At 42.8% G+C, this 21,172-nt stretch overlaps 1 protein-coding gene across 1 annotated transcript; it reads left to right on the forward strand.

Moving 5' to 3' along the window:
* Positions 1–246: 246 nt before the first annotated feature.
* LOC110523473 (TNF receptor-associated factor 2) lies at positions 247–19,359 on the forward strand. Its single transcript, XM_021602183.3, has 12 exons — positions 247–447; positions 4,527–4,737; positions 4,959–5,037; positions 5,355–5,453; positions 5,699–5,860; positions 6,014–6,088; positions 6,291–6,365; positions 6,535–6,621; positions 7,099–7,575; positions 8,325–8,502; positions 8,738–8,886; positions 15,879–19,359. The coding sequence occupies exons 2-12, from the start codon at positions 4,550–4,552 to the stop codon at positions 16,095–16,097; spliced, it is 1,788 nt and encodes a 595-aa protein (XP_021457858.2). The 5' UTR covers positions 247–447; positions 4,527–4,549; the 3' UTR covers positions 16,098–19,359.
* Positions 19,360–21,172: the final 1,813 nt, after the last annotated feature.

A 21,172-nucleotide genomic window follows, 5' to 3' on the forward strand; every position in this document is an offset into this window, starting at 1 on the left:
AGCCTCAATTGATGTCTTGTCAATCATTATAAACTCACCTATTCGGAGGTATGCTGTAAACATGAAAATTATGATGAAACTAAATTATGCACAACTAACCTATATAATTTGTCCAAGTGCCTATATTTTCATTATTTTAAATGTAGTCATATGAAACCATTAGCAATGGAATATCGTTAGGAGGCACCCCCTTTACATTTGGCCTGTCTGTCAACCCATGTTAAGGCTGCACATGACGTAACACCCACACTGCAAAGTGCAATGGCGAAATTTAACAATAACAGCCATCGCTTCTCGGTACCATATGTATTATGTCGTTAACATTAAAGAAAACAGAACCGTTCTCCCGGAGAGTCACAACATGCAACATCTGTAAATTTAACGCGCGCGGGGCTGCGACTAGGAGTATTCTACTGTCTCTGCAAGCGATGACAGTTTAAAACGCGGGTAAGTTTCATGTAATTGCAATACCGTCCATTTTCAATGCCAAACCATTTTCACAGCAAACTGGTTTGTGCGCCTGCTTTTAAAGGGGCGTGGCGGCTGGAATGCAGGGTACCCCATCTCCAGCTAAAGATGCTGATAGCTTAGCAACTACGATAGGGGAAAGCAGACGAGAGCAACAACAATGGATTTACCATTTGTAAGCATCTTTCGCAATGTCTGACTATGCACGGAGCAATTTTGTGTGATGACCCGACCATCAACTGTTCTGACACGACTGTAGCGCGAGCTACACGGTGCTATGACTGCTGACTCGAAATGTAAACAAAGGGAGACGGGCCTTTTGCTATTTCTCACAATGCCTGGCATTGAAGTTGTCGTTGATAGTGTCAATAACTGTTTTTATTATGCACGATGCATGTATTAGTACAAGCAGACCGTAGATCCATGTGGTCGATGGTGTCTGCTAAACCATAATGTTTCAAACTATACAAAAAGACGGACCGAACAAAAATATAAACGCAACATGTAAAGTGTTGGTCCCATGTTTCATGAGCTGAAATAAACATTTCCCGAAATTAAGCACAAAAATATTATTTCTCTCAAATGTTGTGCAGACATTTTTTTTACATCCCTGTTCAGTGAGTATTTATCCTTTTCCAAGATAATCCATCCACCTGACAGTGGCATATCAAGAAGCTGATTAAACCGCACACAGGTGCACCTTGTGCTGAGGACAATACAAGGCCACTCTAAAATGTGCAGTTTTGTCACACAACACAATGCCCCAGATGTCTCAAGTTTTGAGGAAATGTGCAATTGGCATGCTGACTGTAGGAATGTCCACCAGAGTTGTTGCCAGATAATTTATGTTAATTTCTCTACCGTAAGTGGCCTCCAACGTTGTTTTAGAGAATTTGACAGTACGTCCAACCGTCCTCACAACCGCAGACCATGTGTAACCACGCCAGCCCAGGACCTCCACATCTGGCTTCTTCATCTGCGGGATTATCTGAGACCAGCCATGACATTGAGGAATATTTCTGTCTGTAATAAAGCCCTTTTGTGGGGAAAACTAATTATGTTTGGCTGGGCCTGGCTCTTCAATTTCAAATCCATTACCTTTACAAAAATATAAAAATTAACCAAACATAAATAACCATGGTTTTCAAGTGCCCCTGCCCAGTCGTGTGAAATCCAAAGATTAGGGCCAAATACATTTATTTCAATTGACTGATTTCCTTATATCAAATCAAATCAAATTTTATTTGTCACATACACATGGTTAGCAGATGTTAATGCGAGTGTAGCGAAATGCTTGTGCTTCTAGTTCCGACAATGCAGTAATAACCAACAAGTAATCTAGCTAACAATTCCAAAACTACTACCTTATAGACACAAGTGTAAGGGGATAAAGAATATGTACATAAAGATATATGAATGAGTGATGGTACAGAGTGGAATAGGCAAGATACAGTAGATGGTATTGAGTACAGTATATACATATGAGATGAGTATGTAAACAAAGTGGCATAGTTAAAGTGGCTAGTGATACATGTATTACATAAAGATGCAGTAGATGATATAGAGTACAGTATATACGTATACATATGAGATTAATAATGTAGGGTATGTAAACATTATATTAGGTAGCATTGTTTAAAGTGGCTAGTAATATATTTTACATCATTTCCCATCAATTCCCATTATTAAAGTGGCTGGAGTTGAGTCAGTGTGTTGGCAGCAGCCACTCAATATTAGTGGTGGCTGTTTAACAGTCTGATGGCCTTGAGATAGAAGCTGTTTTTCAGTCTCTCGGTCCCAGCTTTGATGCACCTGTACTGACCTTGCCTTCTGGATGATAGCGGGGTGAACAGGCAGTGGCTCAGGTGGTTGTTGTCCCTGATGATCTTTATGGCCTTCCTGTGACATCGGGTGGTGTAGGTGTCCTGGAGGGCAAGAAGTTTGCCCCCGGTGATGCGTTGTGCAGACCTCACTACCCTCTGGAGAGCCTTACGGTTGTGGGCGGAGCAGTTGCCGTACCAGGCGGTGATACAGCCCGACAGGATGCTCTCGATTGTGCATCTGTAGAAGTTTGTGAGTGCTTTTGGTGACAAGCCAAATTTCTTCAGCCTCCTGAGGTTGAAGAGGCGCTGCTGCGCCTTCTTCACGATGCTGTCTGTGTGGGTGGACCAATTCAGTTTGTCTGGGATGTGTACGCCGAGGAACTTAAAACTTACTACCCTTTCCACTACTGTTCCATCGATGTGGATAGGGGGGTGTTCCCTCTGCTGTTTCCTGAAGTTCACAATCATCTCCTTAGTTTTGTTGACGTTGAGTGTGAGGTTATTTTCCTGACACCACACTCCGAGGGCCCTCACCTCCTCCCTGTAGGCCGTCTCGTCGTTGTTGGTAATCAAGCCTACCACTGTTGTGTCGTCCGCAAACTTGATGATTGAGTTGGAGGCGTGCGTGGCCACACAGTCGTGGGTGAACAGGGAGTACAGGAGAGGGCTCAGAACGCACCCTTGTGGGGCCCCAGTGTTGAGAATCAGCGGGGTGGAGATGTTGTTGCCTACCCTCACCACCTGGGGGCGGTCCGTCAGGAAGTCCAGTACCCAGTTGCACACGGCGGGGTCGAGACCCAGGGTCTCGAGCTTGATGACGAGCTTGGAGGGCACTATGGTGTTAAATGCCGAGCTGTAGTCGATGAACAGCATTCTCACACATCTTGTCCAGATGGGTTAGGGCAGTGTGCAGTGTGGTTGAGATTGCATCGTCTGTGGACCTATTTGGGCGGTAAGCAAATTGGAGTGGGTCTAGGGTGTCAGGTAGGGTGGAGGTGATATGGTCCTTGACTAGTCTCTCAAAGCACTTCATGATGACGGAAGTGAGTGCTACGGGGTAGTCGTTTAGCTCAGTTACCTTAGCTTTCTTGGGAACAGGAACAATGGTGGCCCTCTTGAATCATGTGGGAACAACAGACTGGGATAGGGATTGACTGAATATGTCCGTAAACACACCAGCCAGCTGGTCTGCGCATGCTCTGAGGGCGCGGCTGGGGATGCCGTCTGGGCCTGCAGCCTTGCGAGGGTTAACACGTTTAAATGTTTTCCTCACGTCGGCTGCAGTGAAGGAGAGTCCGCATGTTTTGGTTGCGGGCCGTGTCAGTGGCACTGTATTGTCCTCAAAGCGGGCAAAAAAGTTATTTAGTCTGCCTGGGAGCAAGACATCCTGGTCCGTGACGGGGCTGGTTTTCTTTTTGTAATCCGTGATTGACTGTAGACCCTGCCACATACCTCTTGTGTCTGAGCCGTTGAATTAAGATTCTACTTTGTCTCTATACTGACGCTTAGCTTGTTTGATTGCCTTGCGGAGGGAATGGCTACACTGTTTGTATTCGGTCATGTTTCCGGTCACCTTGCCCTGATTAAAAGCAGTGGTTCGCGCTTTCAGTTTCACGCGCCATCAATCCACGGTTTCTGGTTTGGGAATGTTTTAATCTATGGGAACGACATCTTCAACGCACGTTCTAATGAACTCGAACACTGAATCAGCGTATTCGTCAATGTTGTTGTTTGATGCAATACGAAACATATCCCAGTTATATGAAGTGCAACTCAGTAAAATCGTTGAAATTGTCAAATGTTGCGTTCTTATTTTTGTTCAGTATAATTATTTTCTCTTCTAATACAATGACAAGCTTTTTTGAATGCAAAATGATCAGGCTAGATACCATACCATGCCAATTGTTTAATATGGGCATTGGGCTATAATGCCTCCACCTAAACAAGAAATACATACTGGAAAATACATCAGATCTGCCAAATTGTCTATCTCTCTGACCTGACTGACGTCGTATTGTCTTAGTGTCATATCCAGAAAAAGCAGTGCCCTACTGTCTGCAGTACCTTTCTCTCAGTCTTTATTAAATAGTACTATAGTTTGGTTTCCAAAAGATATTCAGATGGAGACCTGCACTCACTGATAATCTAGCATTACCATGTCATCAACACATCAGAAAATATGCCTTCATAGTAAACTTTTCAAGTTAATTTGGACTCTGACGTTGTTGTTGCCAGGTCTTAGGCGTACTGAGGGAATCATGGCCACGGAAGAACCATCCCCTCCGTCGTCCATGGAGAGCAACAAACCCGGCTTCCCCAAACAGATCCTGGCCAACAAGCTGGAAGATAAACACCTGTGTAACTGCTGTCAGAAGCTGCTGCGGAGGCCCTTCCAAGCCCAGTGTGGACACCGCTTCTGTTCCTACTGCTTCAATAGGACTGTCAGGTGGGAGTTCAAAGACTGTATCTCAACTGTATACAATCATCTGTATTTTCTCCTTTACCTGTAATGTGTAAGTACTGGTCTGGTAAAACCTAAGGAAGAAACTGTATGCTATTGAAATGCACCCCAGGTTATGATGCCTGATGAATATATTACACATTTGACAATATGACACACTGTCCTGTTATTTTGTACTGTTTGTTGACATAATATTCCCATTACAGAGATGGACCTCAGAAATGCAGTGCTTGTATCAAAGAGGACATTTTTGAAGAGCCCACGTCGATTCTAAAACAAGGCTGTGTAAGTTTCTACAAAATGCGTCTTTCATTACAGTGTCACTTTATCCTCTCAAAGAACAAGTAAGATCAAAATGTGCCCTTCAAATAATATGTGTCCATGTTATTTGGAGCGTGCACACACACACACACACACACACACACACACACACACACACACACACACACACACACACACACACACACACACACACACACACACACACACACACACACACACACACACACCTCTCAATCATAAATGGAGCATTCGGAAACAGTACAGTCTCACTGTAAAGGAAAAAGCCTTGGCAAAATGTTAGTTTGCTCTCACTTCTGCAGGCTTTTCCTGACAACGCAGCTCGACGAGAGGTCGAAAACCTCTCTGTTGTCTGCATCAACGAAGGCTGTACCTGGAAAGGCAATATTAAAGAATATGAGGTTAGTTGAGCGTGGTTGTAGACTGATTATAAACCTTTTCATCATTCAAACGAAGCATTTAGACAGACATTTTTGTTGAAAAAAGAAATGGTGCCACAGATGGTTATAAGCAATGCACCTCAATACTGTATTTGCTTTGCTGTGTTCTTGCTTCATGATCAGTTTGACCGAAGATCCTTGTTTAGGCTGTTCTGAACATATACTAAAGCCAAATGAATCCTAACTTTATTTTCTGTCACTTACAGTTGAGCCACGAGGGGAAGTGTGACTACATGATCATCCCCTGCCCCTCCTGTAAAGAGCAGATCCGCTTCAACGAACAGGAACGCCACAACGAGCGAGAGTGCCCTGAGAGAACTCTCAACTGCAAGTACTGCAAGGAACCATTCCATTTCAAAAACATCAAGGTGAGAAATAATGCATGCTCCGAGAGAGAACGTCCATCCATCTGTTTATTTGTGAAATCTTTCAAATGGCTGGCTTACGATCGTATCAATTTTGCAAGGAACATTAGGGTCAATATTTGTAAGAAGCTATACAAGAACACGTCCTTTATTTAGGCCCACGACGAGATCTGCCCCAAGTACCCCATGATCTGTGAAGGCTGTGCCAAGAAGAAAATACCCAGGGAGAAGGTGAGTTCTTAAAGTTTCAACATACACAATATAGCCAATTATAGCCAAACGTGACTGAATGCGTTTGAAAAATGCATAACGGAAAAGGAAGCTCAATATTGAGAGAAAATAATCCACTCTCTTTTAAGAAGGTTGTTGTTCGAAATAGCTGTAGAACCTGTCAAATCATTGTGTATTGTTTCGTCTTTGGCTCTTTCCCTAGTACGTGGACCACATTAAGTTCTGCAGCAAATTCAGAACTCCATGCAGATTCCATGTTGTTGGGTGTGATATGTCAGTAAGTAGCTTTCTTATCTCTTCAGAGCTATGGTTTTAATGAATCCTAATTAAACAAACGAGGTTGTTACTGTGTAATTACTATTTACCATGTTATTTCTTAAATAATACCTGGTAATAATTCAGTGCTACTGTTAGAACAGCTCTCCTCTCCCCCTCTCTCTGTACAGGTGGAGAAGGAGAGGATCCATGACCACGAGAGGGCCTGCGCCTATGAGCACCTCAACTTGCTGCTGCACTACATTATGGGGATGAAGGTGAGGATGAGTATGGATGTAGTGGAGCGTAAGTGCCCATTAAAGCAGTGGTATTCAAAGTCGGGGTTGCAGGGGAACTGCAATGGGGTCGCCCAAAAAATTATTATAAAAGTACAAGATATTATATGGGACTATATAAAAAAGTTGTTGAGAAAGATAATGAAATACAATTGTATTTAGTAGATGTATTTATTGGTTTCCTTTTGTTTTGTTAAGAGATGAAAACATAATGAATTGAAGGTTATGTGCTGATGTAAAAATCGAAATGTACCTATTTTATGGTTGGTTTGGGATGAGTTGGATTTGGGGTGGGATCGTGAGAAATGAATGCTAAAAAAATGGCGTCCCCAGAAATTCTGGTGGAAAAAATGGGGTCCCTGCTGAAAAAGTTTGAATAAAAGATGGTTGTTTGCATTAGCATTTACTTACTCTGTGTTTACTTTACCTACCTTATTTTCTTCCTCTCCATCCATGAAGGTGAGCATGGAGGGCCTGCAGCCGCAAGGCCTGGAGCTGGCTGGACACAAGCTCCTGGAGCTCCACCATTCCCTCAGGGAGCTGGAGGCACGCGTCTCCCAGCTCAGCACTAACTCCACCGGGCCTCCCGTGCAGGGGGCCACCAACTCTTCTTCCTCCCCGGGCCTCTCCGGGCCTCCCGCCCTAGCTCTTCCCCTGCCTCCACCTCCCGCCCTGGCCCCCGCCCTGACTGTGTCCACCTCCTTCACCCCCTTGCCCAGCTCGGTGGGGGCGGCCCTGGAGCTACAGCTCCACAGTGAGAAGACCAAGGTGGCGGAGCTGGGACGCAGGTGCACCGACCTGGAGGTGAAGGCGGGGATGTTTGAGAATGTGGTTTGTGTGTTGAACCGAGAGGTGGAGCGCTTTGCCACAACCATGGAGGCCAGTAACAGACAGCATCGCCTAGACCAGGATAAGATTGAGGTCCTGAGCAACAAGGTAATAAGGCCCTGAAGCAGAAATGAAATTCAGTCATTTAATTTATACATCCCTATCCAACATTTTAATTCAATGGCATGACTTACTGGGGTATAAAGCTGGAGGTTCTGAGGCTTGTGGTGGCATTTTTCTGCTTTACCAAATTACCAGAGTTACAGACTACACACCAGTCAGAGTTACACTTAAACTACATATATTTTATTAAGAGCTTTGCAATAGCCCTTTTTGACTTTCAATGATGCGCTATCTCCAATGAACCATTGAAAAGTACCACCAGAAAAGTACAAAGATCTTTTATAGCCAAGATACACCCCTCTCAACTTACATGACGAACCACAGATCTTAGGAACAGTTCACAAAGGCTAAGATTTGTATGAAAGATATCTATAAAACATAGCAGACAGTTACTGCTGTGTCAACAGTTCTCATTGTAAAGACCAGCGTCTGGCCCCCTCCTACTCCAAACTGGAACCCGTCTCACCCTGGTACGGTATAGCACAAAAACATTACCTTTACTATCTGGAATGTTCTTTAGGCTTTATTACCCAAAGACATGGTCAATCTCCTCTGTCAGTGCTATCTCATAGAGGCCCATCCTCAGTGGAACACACACACAATACTCTATTCTGTCTAATTTAACAACTATTCTTATAACAATCTTACAAGCATTAAAACATAATCTTGCAATTTTCCACGACAGGTTATTGACTTCATAGAAGCTAACACATATTTGTGTGTGTGTGTCTCAGGTGCGGCAGCTGGAGAGGACGGTGGGTCTGAAAGACCTGACGGTAGCAGAGATGGAAGGCAGGCTGAGGGAGATATCGGGCACCACATTCGACGGCGTCTTCATCTGGAGGATCTCTGACTTTACCAAAAAAAGACAGGATGCCATCGCTGGCCGAGCTCCTGCCATGTTCTCACCAGGTAAACCAGAACTATTGCAGTCCGTGTTAAGACTGAGACCAAAGGGGCTTCGAGACTGAGTCAAGGCCGAAACCAGAACAACCATATCGAGACTATAATTATACCGTAGTAGTGCAAGTCATAATGACAGTGCAAAACGTAGGCTATTGTGTTTCCATAATAATATTTAAATCACAGTTTTTCAGCCTTCTACACCAGTAAATATGGCTATAAAATGTCTGTTTTTCCCCAACAGCCTTCTACACCAGTAAATACGGCTATAAGATGTGTCTGCGGATCTACCTGAACGGGGACGGGACAGGGCGTGGCAGCCACCTGTCTCTGTTCTTTGTGGTGATGAGGGGACTGAGTGATGCTTTGCTCAAATGGCCCTTCAACCAGAAGGTAAGGACCAGGGGACTCATTTAGAAAATGCATAGAAAATGCATTAGAAGGTCATACATTTTACATGCTGTATATTGAAATCCACACGAATCCTGTAATTTATGCAGTACCAGTCAAACGTTTGGACACACATACTCATTCAAGGGTTTTTCTTTATTTTTATTATTTTCTACATAGTAGATAATAGTAGTATAATAGTGATGACACCAACACTATGAAATAACACATATGGAATTATGTAGTAACCAAACAAGTGTTAAACAAATCAAAATATATTTATATTATATATTATTATTATTATTATATATTTGAGATTCTTCAAAGTTGCCACCCTTTGCCTTGATGACAGCTTTGCACAAACTTGGCATTCTCTCAACCAGCTTCACCTGGAATGCTTTTCCAACAGTCTTGAACGAGTTCCCACATATGCTGAGCACTTGTTGGTTGTTTTTCCTTTACGCTGCAGTCCAACTCATCCCAAACCATCTCAATTGGGTTGAGGTTGGGTGATTGTGGAGGCCAGGTCATCTGATACAGCTCTCCATCACTTTCCTTCTTGGTCAAATAGCCCTTACATAGCCTGGAAGTTTGTTGGGTCATCGTCCTGTTGAAAAACAAATTGTAGTCCCACTAAGCGCAAACCAGATGGGATGGCGTATCGCTGCAGAATTCTGTGGTAGCCATGCTGTTTAAGTGTGCCTAATTCTATGATTTATTACGTTTTCTATATCAGACATTGTTTTGTTCGTACTCTTTTTATTTGTAAATAATCATTAATCAACAAAGAGGTGAAAAGAGGGCAACCCAGTCAAGTGTCAGACAGAGTTGTTGTTCTCATTTTATGTCAGACAGAGTTGTTGTTCTCATTTTATGTCAGACAGAGTTGTTGTTCTCATCTTATGTCAGACAGAGTTGTTGTTCTCATCTTATGTCAGACAGAGTTGTTGTTCTCATCTTATGTCAGACAGGGTTGTTGTTCTCATTTTATGTCAGACAGAGTTGTTGTTCTCATCTTATGTCAGAGTTGTTGTTCTCATCTTATGTCAGAGTTGTTGTTCTCATCTTATGTCACAGTTGTTGTTCTCATCTTATGTCAGTTGTTGTTCTCATCTTATGTCAGAGTTGTTGTTCTCATCTTATGTCAGAGTTGTTGTTCTCATCTTATGTCAGACAGAGTTGTTGTTCTCATTTTATGTCAGACAGAGTTGTTGTTCTCATCTTATGTCAGACAGAGTTGTTGTTCTCATCTTATGTCAGACAGAGTTGTTGTTCTCATCTTATGTCAGACAGAGTTGTTCTCATCTTATGTCAGACAGAGTTGTTGTTCTCATCTTATGTCAGACAGAGTTGTTGTTCTCATTTTATGTCAGACAGAGTTGTTGTTCTCATCTTATGTCAGACAAAGTCGTTGTTCTCATCTTATGTCAGACAGGGTTGTTGAGGTAAAGTCAGAATGGCAGCTGGCAGGTTTGTGAAGTCATCTGGTTTGCACTCATGAGGTCTATCCCTCACACTTTCTGTATCTCTCTCTGTATCTCTCTCTCTCAATTCAATTCAATTTGCTTTATTGGCATGACGTAACAATGTACATATTGCCAAAACTTACTTTGGAGATTTACAATATTAACATAATTAAAATAATAATAATCAGTAACACCAATAATCAAGGGTCAAAATAACCATACATCGAGCAACAACAATACAATAAGCATAGAGGACAGGTTGGTTGGTCTGTCAGACACTGTCTCTCATCTTATGGCAGACAGCAATGTACATAGTGAGCTGCCAACTCACAGCTCTCTGCGTCCTCCCCCAACAGGACGGGTTGCATATCCTCATCAGAGAGGTATTTGAAACCTTGAATAAGGGTTTCAATTCTGGGGAAATTACATTATTGTTTTATATTTTTGACATTTTGTCAGAAAATGCAGCTCTGTCTCCGGTTCTGCTGTGGTACAGTGGTTGCACAGCCTTTCCTCTACAGGGAGCCATGTTTTCCTGTGTTTAACCTTCTTAATGGCAAGGCTGTGCTCACTGAGCCTGTACTTTGTCAAGGTGTTTCTAAGGTTTTGATCAGTAAAAATGTTAAAATAGTTAGCCACAGTGTACTGTCGATTTAGGACCAGATAGTACTGCATATTGCTTTGTGCTTGTGTTTCCCAATTGGTAATATAGTTTTGTTTTGATTGTGTTGTAATTTGGTTTATTCTGATTGATTGGATGTTTTGGTCCTGAGGCTTCAGTGTGTTAGTAGAACAGGTTTGTGAATTCAGCCCCAGGACCAGCTGGATGAGGGGACTCTTTTCTTTGCTCAGCTCTTGGCATTGCAGGGCTTGGTATTGATATGAGAGGGGGTCACTGTATTTTAGATGTTTCCAAAACGTAATTGCTCTTTTGTTATTATTATTTTTTATTATTAGTGGATATTGGCCTAATTCTGCCCTGCATGCAATGTTTGTAGTTTTCCTCTGGACACGTAGGAGGATCTTACAGAACTCTGCATGCAGGGTTTCAATTGGGTGTTTGTCCTATTGGGTGATGTCTTGTTTTACAAGTGTACCCCATACCTGCTGCCATAAAGTGCAATTGGTTCAATGACACATTCAATTAGTTTTAGCCAAATTGTTATAGGTATTTCAATTTGAATTTGTTTTTTAATGGCGTAGAATGCCCTGCATGCTTTCTCTGTCAGTTCATTCACTGCCTCATTAAGGTGTCCAGTTGAGCTTATTTTTCAATCTACGTAATTGTAGTGTGTGCAGTACTCTATATATTTTGTACCAATTGAGAACTCACTCTCTCTCTCTGAATGCTGGGAATTGTATGAGTGAGTGCGAGTGTTGTGTAGAGTTAGATATCCTGGTTTTTCTTTTACTTTTCCTTTTGTTGGTGGTATCTTTTTTTCTTCCTATGATTACGGTTATCATTATTTTTATTTAGTTGTTGTGGTAGAATTAAGTATATTGTTGTTCGTGTCGAAATTACCCTGGCTTTGGCGGGGATGGCGACCCACATGGGGACGCCGTCTCTGCCACTTCGGCACGGCTTTAGGTGTGTTACTGAAGCTACTGTCACTGGAGGAGTTTTTGGTAGTGGAGGAGTTTTTGGTCGAGAGAAGGCATGCTATGAGAATGTTGCTTATGCGTCATGGATGAATAAAGCGGTGGTGGTTTTTCTTAAAGAAGAGAGTCTTGAAGAGCATGGCGTACTTCTTAAAGAAGAGCGTCTTGTTGATCGTATGGTTGAGCATGGCGTACTTCTTAAAGAAGAGTGTCTTGTTGATCGTATGGTTGAGCATGGCGTACTTCTTAAAGAAGAGCGTCTTGTTGATCGTATGGTTGAGCATGGCGTACTTCTTAAAGAAGAGAGTCTTGTTGATCGTATGGTTGAGCATGGCGTACTTCTTAAAGAAGAGCGTCTTGTTGAGCATGGCGTACTTCTTAAAGGTATGTTTATTCTAGTTACAACGCTTTTTTTCTCTGTCAACAAGGGTAACGATTTCGAATATACCGCCGTTTATTCCCATTGAGCTATTGCCATAAACTATATGCTTGCCCGAAAAGGGAGAAGGCGGAGGGAGGGGCGCAGGTGGTCCTCGTAACGCCTGAGCCCAGTGATGTAGGGAGAAGTGGGTCGACAGTGGTTGAGCAGCCACACGCACCTGTTTCTGAGGAACAAGTTGTCAGTGTTGAGGGCACGGAGTTGCAACTTGTACCAGAGGAGAATGCTATGCAGCAGAAAAATATTGTTGTAGAAGGTAAGGACAGATCTGAAGAATCATTTCCAGACTGGAGTTGCCCAGTACGAGTGCTGGGGTACAGGAGGGGGGTCATGTGGAGCTAGGCTCCCAGGTAGTGGAGGAGATGCCCACTACGAGTAATGGGGTACAGGAGGGGGCTCAGGTGGGGCTAGTCTCCCAGGTAGTGGAGGAGATGCCTGGTACGAGTGAAGGGTTGCAAGTGGGGAGTGTTGAGAGGGATGTGGTAGAGGGGAATCAGTGGTCTGTGGGCTCAGTTGAGGAGGATAAGGATATGGATATCTCTCCTGATACGATAGCAGCTGATGAAGACTCAATTTACAGTCTAGAGGAGGTAAATGGGTTCCTGGATCAGACTTTTGGGAAATCTGTGAAATTGGCAGATTTTTTTTATGTTGATAAGTTTGTGAGGTCAGCTGTGGTGTTACAGAAGACAGTGGGGTTAGACAAGCTGAGTGAGGAGAAGCGTTTTCGCTTGAGGACATTTACTACTGCTGTCACTGCAGCAAAAGGTAGTGGGAAACGTGGTCAGCTTCTTAGGGCTGCAATCCCGTTAACGGGATTGATATGACAACAGCCAGTGAAAGTGCAGAGCGCCAAATTCAAACAACAGAAATCTCATAATTAAAATTCCTCAAACATTCAGTTTTTAATTTGTTAAAAAAGTTTGAAATATCCAATAAATTTTGTTCCACTTCATGATTGTGTCCCACTTGTTGTTGATTCTTCACAAAAAAATACAGTTTTATATCTTTATGTTTGAAGCCTGAAATGTGGCAAAAGGTCGCAAAGTTCAAGGGGGCCGACTACTTTCGCAAGGCACTGTATATATAAAGATCGGCCGATTAATCGGTATCGGCGTTGAAAAATCAGAATCGGTCGACCTCTAGCTCAGATACATACAACCTGTCTAACCTTACTTCTGTGTATTGACATTGCAACGTAAACAGATGGTCTGCCTTTGTCTCCCTGATGGGAAGGTGACCATGGATGAAATGCGCCAACATGCCGTGGATTTCTACTCTGCCCTCTATAAGGCGGAGGATTGGGATTCTCTGAGTACTGATCACTTGTTACAAGGTCTTCCTCAATTGGGTCCTGAGCAGAGAGTTGCTTTGGATTCTGACATTAGTCTGCAGGAGCTGTCCACAGCAGTTATGCAGCTCTCATCAGGCCGAGACCCTGGCATCGATGGTTTACCATCTGAGTTCTATAAGCACTTTTGGGGGTTTATTGGGGAAGAATTTTAAGACGTGGTGTGTGAATCTTTTCCTGAGGGTTGTCTTCCTGTATCTTGTCAACTTGCTGTGCTTTCATTGTTGCCAAAAGGGGGGGATTTGGCTCTTATAGAAAATTGGCGACCTGTTGCGTTGCTGTGTGCAGAATATAAAATTGTATCTAAATGTCTCTCAAACAGGTTGAATATCTGGGGCTGTTGGTCCACAAGGACCAGTCTTACTGTGTACCTGACCGCTCTATTATTGATCATTTGTTTCTAATAAGAGATGTGTTAGACATTAGTAAACTGTCTGATGTGAATGTGGGTTTACTTTCATTGGATCAGGAGAAGGCTTTTGACCATATGGACCATCAGTACTTGTTCAAAACAATGAAAGCCTTTGGGTTTGGGGTTGGCGTATGCAGATGATGTGACAGTTTTTATTACAGCGGATGAGGATGTTAAGGTTCTCTCAAATGCTTTAAAGGTGTATGAGAGGGCCTCCTCAGCTAGAGTCAATTGGGAAAAGAGTGAATCGCTGTGGGCAGGTCAGCTTCATATAGGGTCCACTCCACGGTTACCAGAGGGGCTTCAATGGGGAAGAGATGGGATGAAGAAAAATAACTGGGAGGGTGTAGTGCAGAAAGTGTGTGCCAGACTGTCAAGGTGGAAGTGGGTGCTACCCCAGCTGTCTTATAGGGGAAGGGTATTGGTAGCTAATAATCTTGCTGCCTCTACCCTGTGGCATAGACTAATGATTTTACAGCCACTGTGGGTCTGATACAAGAGCTTCAGAGGACCCTTATCAATTTATTTTGGTCAGGACAACATTGGATTAAAGCTACAGCCCTGTACCTGCAACTGCATTAGGGTGGGTAAGGTCTGGTGGACATTTCTTCCAGGATCATGGCTTTTCGGCTTCAAAAAAGCAGCCCAGAGACTGTTGCACAGTGACGGTTTTAGCTGGGTTGACACAGTCTACACATTGATGAGGAGAGCGGGCTGTTTGGGCTTAGACAAGCATCTTTTCCTCTTAAAGTTAGAGGGAGGTGATTTGTCTGATCGGACTCCATTTTATGAGTCTGTTATGCAGGCTTGGAGAGTTTTTGTCATGTCCCGTAAGGCCGTCACGCCACCAGGGATGTGGCTTTTTGAAGAGCCTCTTGGACTGCCATCCAGTCCTGTGCTATGGGTTCAGCCAGCCTACATTCATGCCTGTTAGGTGTGGGGTGTACTAAACTGGGTCATCTGATGCGGAGCAGGAGCAGATCGTTGGAGGAGCTGGGAGAAAGAGCAGCTCTTCTACTGAGGAAGGTCGTAGATGAGGTCTGTAATTCTTTGCCAGTACTTCATCGACAATATGTGACTGACACTTCCAATTCTGATCGGTGGAAGGACGGTCTGGATTATTTATTTTTATTTTTATTTTACCTTTATTTAACCAGGCAAGTCAGTTAAGAACACATTCTTATTTTCAATGACGGCCTGGGAACAGTGGGTTAACTGCCTGTTCAGGGGCAGAACGACAGATTTGTACCTTGTCAGCTCGGGGGTTTGAACTCACAACCTTCCGGTTACTAGTCCAACGCTCTAACCACTAGGCTACCCTGCCGCCCCGATTATGTGTTCCCTGCACTGATTGTAAGTGCTGCGGCGGGGGATTTAGAGGGGTGTACTTACTTTGCTTAATTTTGTGTCAGGGGCAGCCAAATTAGCAATATGGAAGACCCGAAAGAACAGTATTCGGGGACAGAGGTCTGTGGATGGGTGGGAATGCTGGAGGGAATGTTGGCAGCGAGACAGAGTTGAGTTTGCCTATTACAAACTGGTTAACAATATTGAACTGTTTGAGTATATGGGGTATTTAGAGGCTGTTATGTTTAGTTACTGTGGAGGAGAATTTGGTGTTGTGTTTAATTGATGTGTAACTATGGTTTTGTATGAGTGTATATAGTGTTGTGAGCTCCCAGACCCAATAAAGATGATTTAAAATTCAAACTCTCTCTCTCTCACCAGGTGACTCTGATGCTGCTGGACCAGAGTAACAGGGAGCACATCATCGATGCCTTCCGGCCCGACGTCACTTCCTCCTCCTTCCAGAGGCCTGTAAGTGAGATGAACATCGCCAGCGGCTGCCCGCTCTTCTGCCCGCTCTCCAAGCTCGACGCCAAGAACTCCTACATCCGCGACGACACCATTTTCATTAAGGCCATCGTGGATCTCACAGGCCTCTAGGATGCACCCTTTGAAGTGGAAGTGCAAGACAACCGAGCAGCAATGTGGCCATTCAGGCTTAATTTTGGCTGCTTTTGAGCACCATTTCGGCTCCATTTTGGTTCCGTTCGGGCCTATTTCAGTCCCCTTCATTAGTAGGGAGACTGACATGCTTGCTACCGTGTGCTGCACGTGGCTCCAGTTTGCCCAGCACAGGAGGCCCTTGCACTGTTGTAGCTCTACCATCTCTCAATGCCACAATCCTGGTTCCTCATGGTGCTTGAACCCCAGTTGGTGTGTAGCTTTATTATTTGTTTTCATGGAAATAACTCCAGAATATAGTCTCAATATTTAGTAGGACAGAACCTGTGGTATTTAAATGGGGATATGTGGCAATTGAATTGATTTGGAGGGCATCTTTTTCTCTTTGTTTTTCATAAGACTTCATTAGGTCTCAGAGAGAGTGAATTGTAGCCGTTAGAGAATAGCAAAAAGAGGGATATGAACCTTTTCCTTGTCAGTGTAGAAAACTGCCCCACTGCTTATCGCAGAAGTAGAGCTTATCGTGGCTTGGTGCAGCAGGGTATTCACTTTATCTCTTGTTTCCGATCTCAACCGAGTCATTTTGATTGTGGATATCGTGAGCTTCTCAATGCCATTGTTGAGTACATTTGCATAGACAAACGTGGAGTTATGTTATGAATAAGAATATGGGCATTTGTTTGCCTTTTTGCGCAAATTGCATGCGGGCTATCTTTTATTGGCCTTGGTGTTGAAGTGCTCGCTCTTTTCATTGGGCTGCTGAAGGGATCCTTCCTTGTTCGTTATTACACCTGTGAGTGAGTTAAACCATCTGTGATGGTGGACATTGCCTGCATGTCTTGGATCCAGGCATATACTTTTACATATACTTGTTGGTGTTGCGTTTCTTGTTCCTCTTTAGGGGTTGAGGCTTATGGGATTGGTGGTTTGGTACATCTGTGGAAGATACAGTGGAGTTATCAGGGTGTTATAAGGCAGCTTGCCAATCAAAGCCTGAGGCATACAAGTGTATTTCTATCACTGGTAAATACATCAAGCTGGAAGAGCTTTCCCCTCCAGGATATGCTCATTACAGTAGCTCATATATCAACACATAGTACTGTGCCCCACCACAGATGTTAATACAGGTTCCATGAACTGAAGGAATGGTGTGTTCCTTGTTTTCTGTTCATATTACAGTGTGGTACATTTGTATGTAGTTTTGCTGCTATGTCAGATATGTTGGTGATGTAAAACAAATGTGTTGCGATCAATGCGAAATTTAGCACAGACAGTTGAAGGTGTAAAGTGGAAGGATAAAGAGAGATGTAACCACAAAGTGAAAACAAGTGAATGTGATGGTATACTTTGCCATTGGACCATAGTGGTTGATCATCGTTAATTGATGTTTGATGTAACTCTAGATAAATCCCATTAACCTGTGGGTGACAGGGAAACCTCTTAGCCTAGGTGGTAGTATTATGATTCATGAAGCCCCACAAATGACATTGACCAAAATGCTAAATCTGAGGAAATCCTTTAGATCTGAAATATATCTGTAGGTTGTATGCTTGTCCATTAGGGGGTGGTGTTTTACTTGGTATGCCTGTGTGCGTCCCCAATAGTCTTCCCCCTCTGGACTTGTGTAGGGGTTTTCACCTGCCTGTTTTGAAACCAGTCTTGACCTGTTTTGAAACCTCTCTGTGCATGGGAGGGTTCAATTCATATTCAGTATCGCAGTTCGTGGTTGGCTTACCTCGTAGACCAATGGCGAATGCATTTATTTGCATTTATTTGGAGGAGTATAAATAAAGATGTTAGAGTTATTATTATGCCATATCTCGCACAGCTTCTGTTCAACACAAGCAGATGCCTATATATATATATATATATATATATATATTCATAAGAATTTATAAATATAATATCATAATGTTGAACAATTCAATATATTGATGTTACTATACCCATATTGTTATTAATAAATATAGTATAGTATATTATTAATTATATAAATAATACCTACTTTTTGTTTGTCGAGGTGGTTTAAGACAAGTCTGGAAAACCCCTTAAAGTAACCCAAATACATAAAATGCTGTGCCACATAATACCAACCATGGCACCCCATTCTCCTGGGTTAACTGAGGGTTAAAAACCAAAATATGAAGTGGTTGTGTTTACATTCCCCAAAATGACCCTTTAAAGGTTCCCACAGTAATTCTGTGTCATATAACTGTGCTTCTCAACCTTTTCTGTACCACTGGGGCCGAAAAACAATGGTCCCTCTTGTACCAAGAACCGTCAAGTTGCTATGGTCCTTCCTCCTCGAAGGACTCCTTAGGCCTATATCAAAACAGCACTTGAGATCTGGCTACATTATTGTCAGCTAACCATCTGATGGACCAGTCAGCAGCATCCCTGGGACTGGGGCCAATCCACAGGCCAGAGGTTGAGGACCACTGATTTTTTTGTCTTCTGAGAAAGGGTGCGTTGGTTGTTATTATAGGTAGTATTTGCGCTCTGAACATCATATTTGTGCAGTCAGTGAATATGGTGTTTGGTCCTTTGATGGTTATAGACAGGGTTTGGTTCTGCAGGAGTTGATTCTGACTATGTTCATTATAGGGCAGAGGTAGCTTTTTTAGCATCAAACTGGAGAAGTTGTTCAGTCAGTTTACAGCCCTCAACGAAAAGGAATTCATATATATTATTTCCTTTCCATAAATACTTATTCTTGTGTTGTGCCAGAATGTTATATTACCTCCAAATTATTGCAAAAGCTGTGTTATACATTGTACTTGTATTCTATGCTAAAAAATGGTGCCAAATATGCTTAGAGAAATAGATATTATGTACATATGAAGGTTTATGGTTTGTATTTTTGTTTCATTCCAATGTAATGCATGGGTCACTTTTGGAACCACCTAGACTGATGGAGTACTTTCAGCAAAATATCTCCTCATAATCCAATAATATACCTTTCTTTAGGTCTCTGAATGTAAAGCTTTAATGCAGTGGTCCTTTACTCTTTCTGGGAGAGAAAACCGGTTCTGTTTTAACAGTTGTTGATACAGTTGAATTTAATGAACTTTAATTGTGCACTTTGTATTATTTAAATGTTAAACAGGGTACTACTTTGTTCTGTGATTTGTATACTGTGAAGTCAGAGCTATATACATTCTGATTTGTTGATCATGTATGTTCTCTATACGCTGTAAAGGCTGTAACAGGACATGTAGTATGCAATAAATTTGTCATTGGATTCCTGGGTTTTGTTTGTCTCATACCAAGTCTCTGTTTGTGTCGCAAATTGCACCCTATTCCCTATATTGTGCACTACTTTTGACCAGGACCCATGGAATATGGTGGACATTTGGGACACTGCCTCTGACTTCCATCTCTTTCCTGCTGGCTAGAGTGAGGGAGTCATTGGTTTTGTTGTTCCTGTATTCACCCAGAAGATGGTGCTGCTCACCATTGTTTTACACTGGTTGCCATCAGTACATTTACCATGTATGATCTTCAAACAGGGATTATTTCACTCCTTTTAATGAGATTTGGCCATCTGCCAGAGATAAAGATCTAATACAGATTCTGGTTTCTGAGAATCTCGGATTTACTCTCTGAGTCAAATAACCCCTTGACCGTATTCTGCGCCTTTTAAGGAGGGACGAGTCATAGGCGAAGCAACTGAACCATGGACAGATTTATGTAACGGGCTCTTCATCGAGAAGAATAAAACGGACACGAATCATTGGAATATAGCAAATGGAAATAATAAATTATTCTATGTGGAGTAGATGTTATAGTGTGATTTGGCTCCTTGAATAGTTTCTATGTGTCTTTCAAAGGCATGATTGAGCCCTAGACTGATACCCACAATCCTTCTGTCAAGGATTCCATAATTTTATGTTTTGTGTGTACAAGAAATAGCCAAGGACCCACGTTTCAGCAATCTACTGGCAAGTCTGCTTGGCAAACTTGTACTTTTGTCATGCTACAATACAAAAAATTCAACTGCACAATTACAGTCAAACAAATGATTTCCCTGACAGTGTTGGGACAATGAATAAAAACCTAATGACCCACATTTCACCATTGCATCTTGTGCTTAACATTACAATACAATATCCACCTCACACAAATTCCAGTGAAACAAATTCCTTCCCAGACAGTCTTAGAGTGTCGGGACTCTAACTGGAAATTTCACTCTAACATATCCCAGAGAGGGGTACTCTAGTATAGTAGTGGTTGGGTGAGTCATGATTCATGATGGGACAGTGGAACTGAATTGGCAGTACCAAGGCTTTTCTGCAGGAAGTGGTGGGAAGGGAAGACGACTGGCCCACACAGCCGTTGAGGCTCCTGTAGCTAGGGTTGCCAACCCTGCCCATTGGGCCTGGACTGGAAGCTCCTGGAGGATGGAGAAATCAGCCTTTGAATCCCAGGGAGCAGTACATTTCTTACATGTCTAATTGAAATGAATGACTTAGTGTTAAAACTGGGATTTCTACAATCTCCCAGAATGAGTTTGTTCTGACTTGGCAACCGACTTGGCTGCAGTTGTCACTAGCGGGATATGCTAGAAAGTATGACTGTCTATTAAGCACAAATGTGGTGTTCATGGTCTTGTTGATTAAGTCTAACAATGTTCAATTGTGCCACTTCTGTACATTATAGCATGGTCTGTCTGTTTGGCCTGAACCGAAACCCCTGGATAGGAGGAGAGTCCTCTGACATGGTGATGATTGGTAGGATAACACAGACCTAATACAGTGTTGCCAGTCTGCCCTCCAAAAAGAGATTAGAGGTTGCTGATGATAATTGATTAACTCTGGAAGAGATGTGGATGGACAGGACAATTAACTCTGACCTGGCATCTGTCTGTAGTGGGCTTACAGCACCAACCAGTGAGTGAAATGTAATTTAGACATACAGAATGTGACTCTATGCTAATGACAATAAGCAGATCTAGTTTCCCTACTCTGGTCAGAGGGCATTCTACCAGCATATACACCCTCTGTGGGCAGAGGCCATATGCCATTATGCCATGATATCACTCAGGTTTATGTCTG

Source organism: Oncorhynchus mykiss, chromosome 5 (genome assembly GCF_057628025.1).
Source record: "Oncorhynchus mykiss isolate SJ-2025 chromosome 5, ASM5762802v1, whole genome shotgun sequence".
Classification (NCBI taxonomy): Eukaryota; Metazoa; Chordata; class Actinopteri; order Salmoniformes; family Salmonidae; genus Oncorhynchus; species Oncorhynchus mykiss.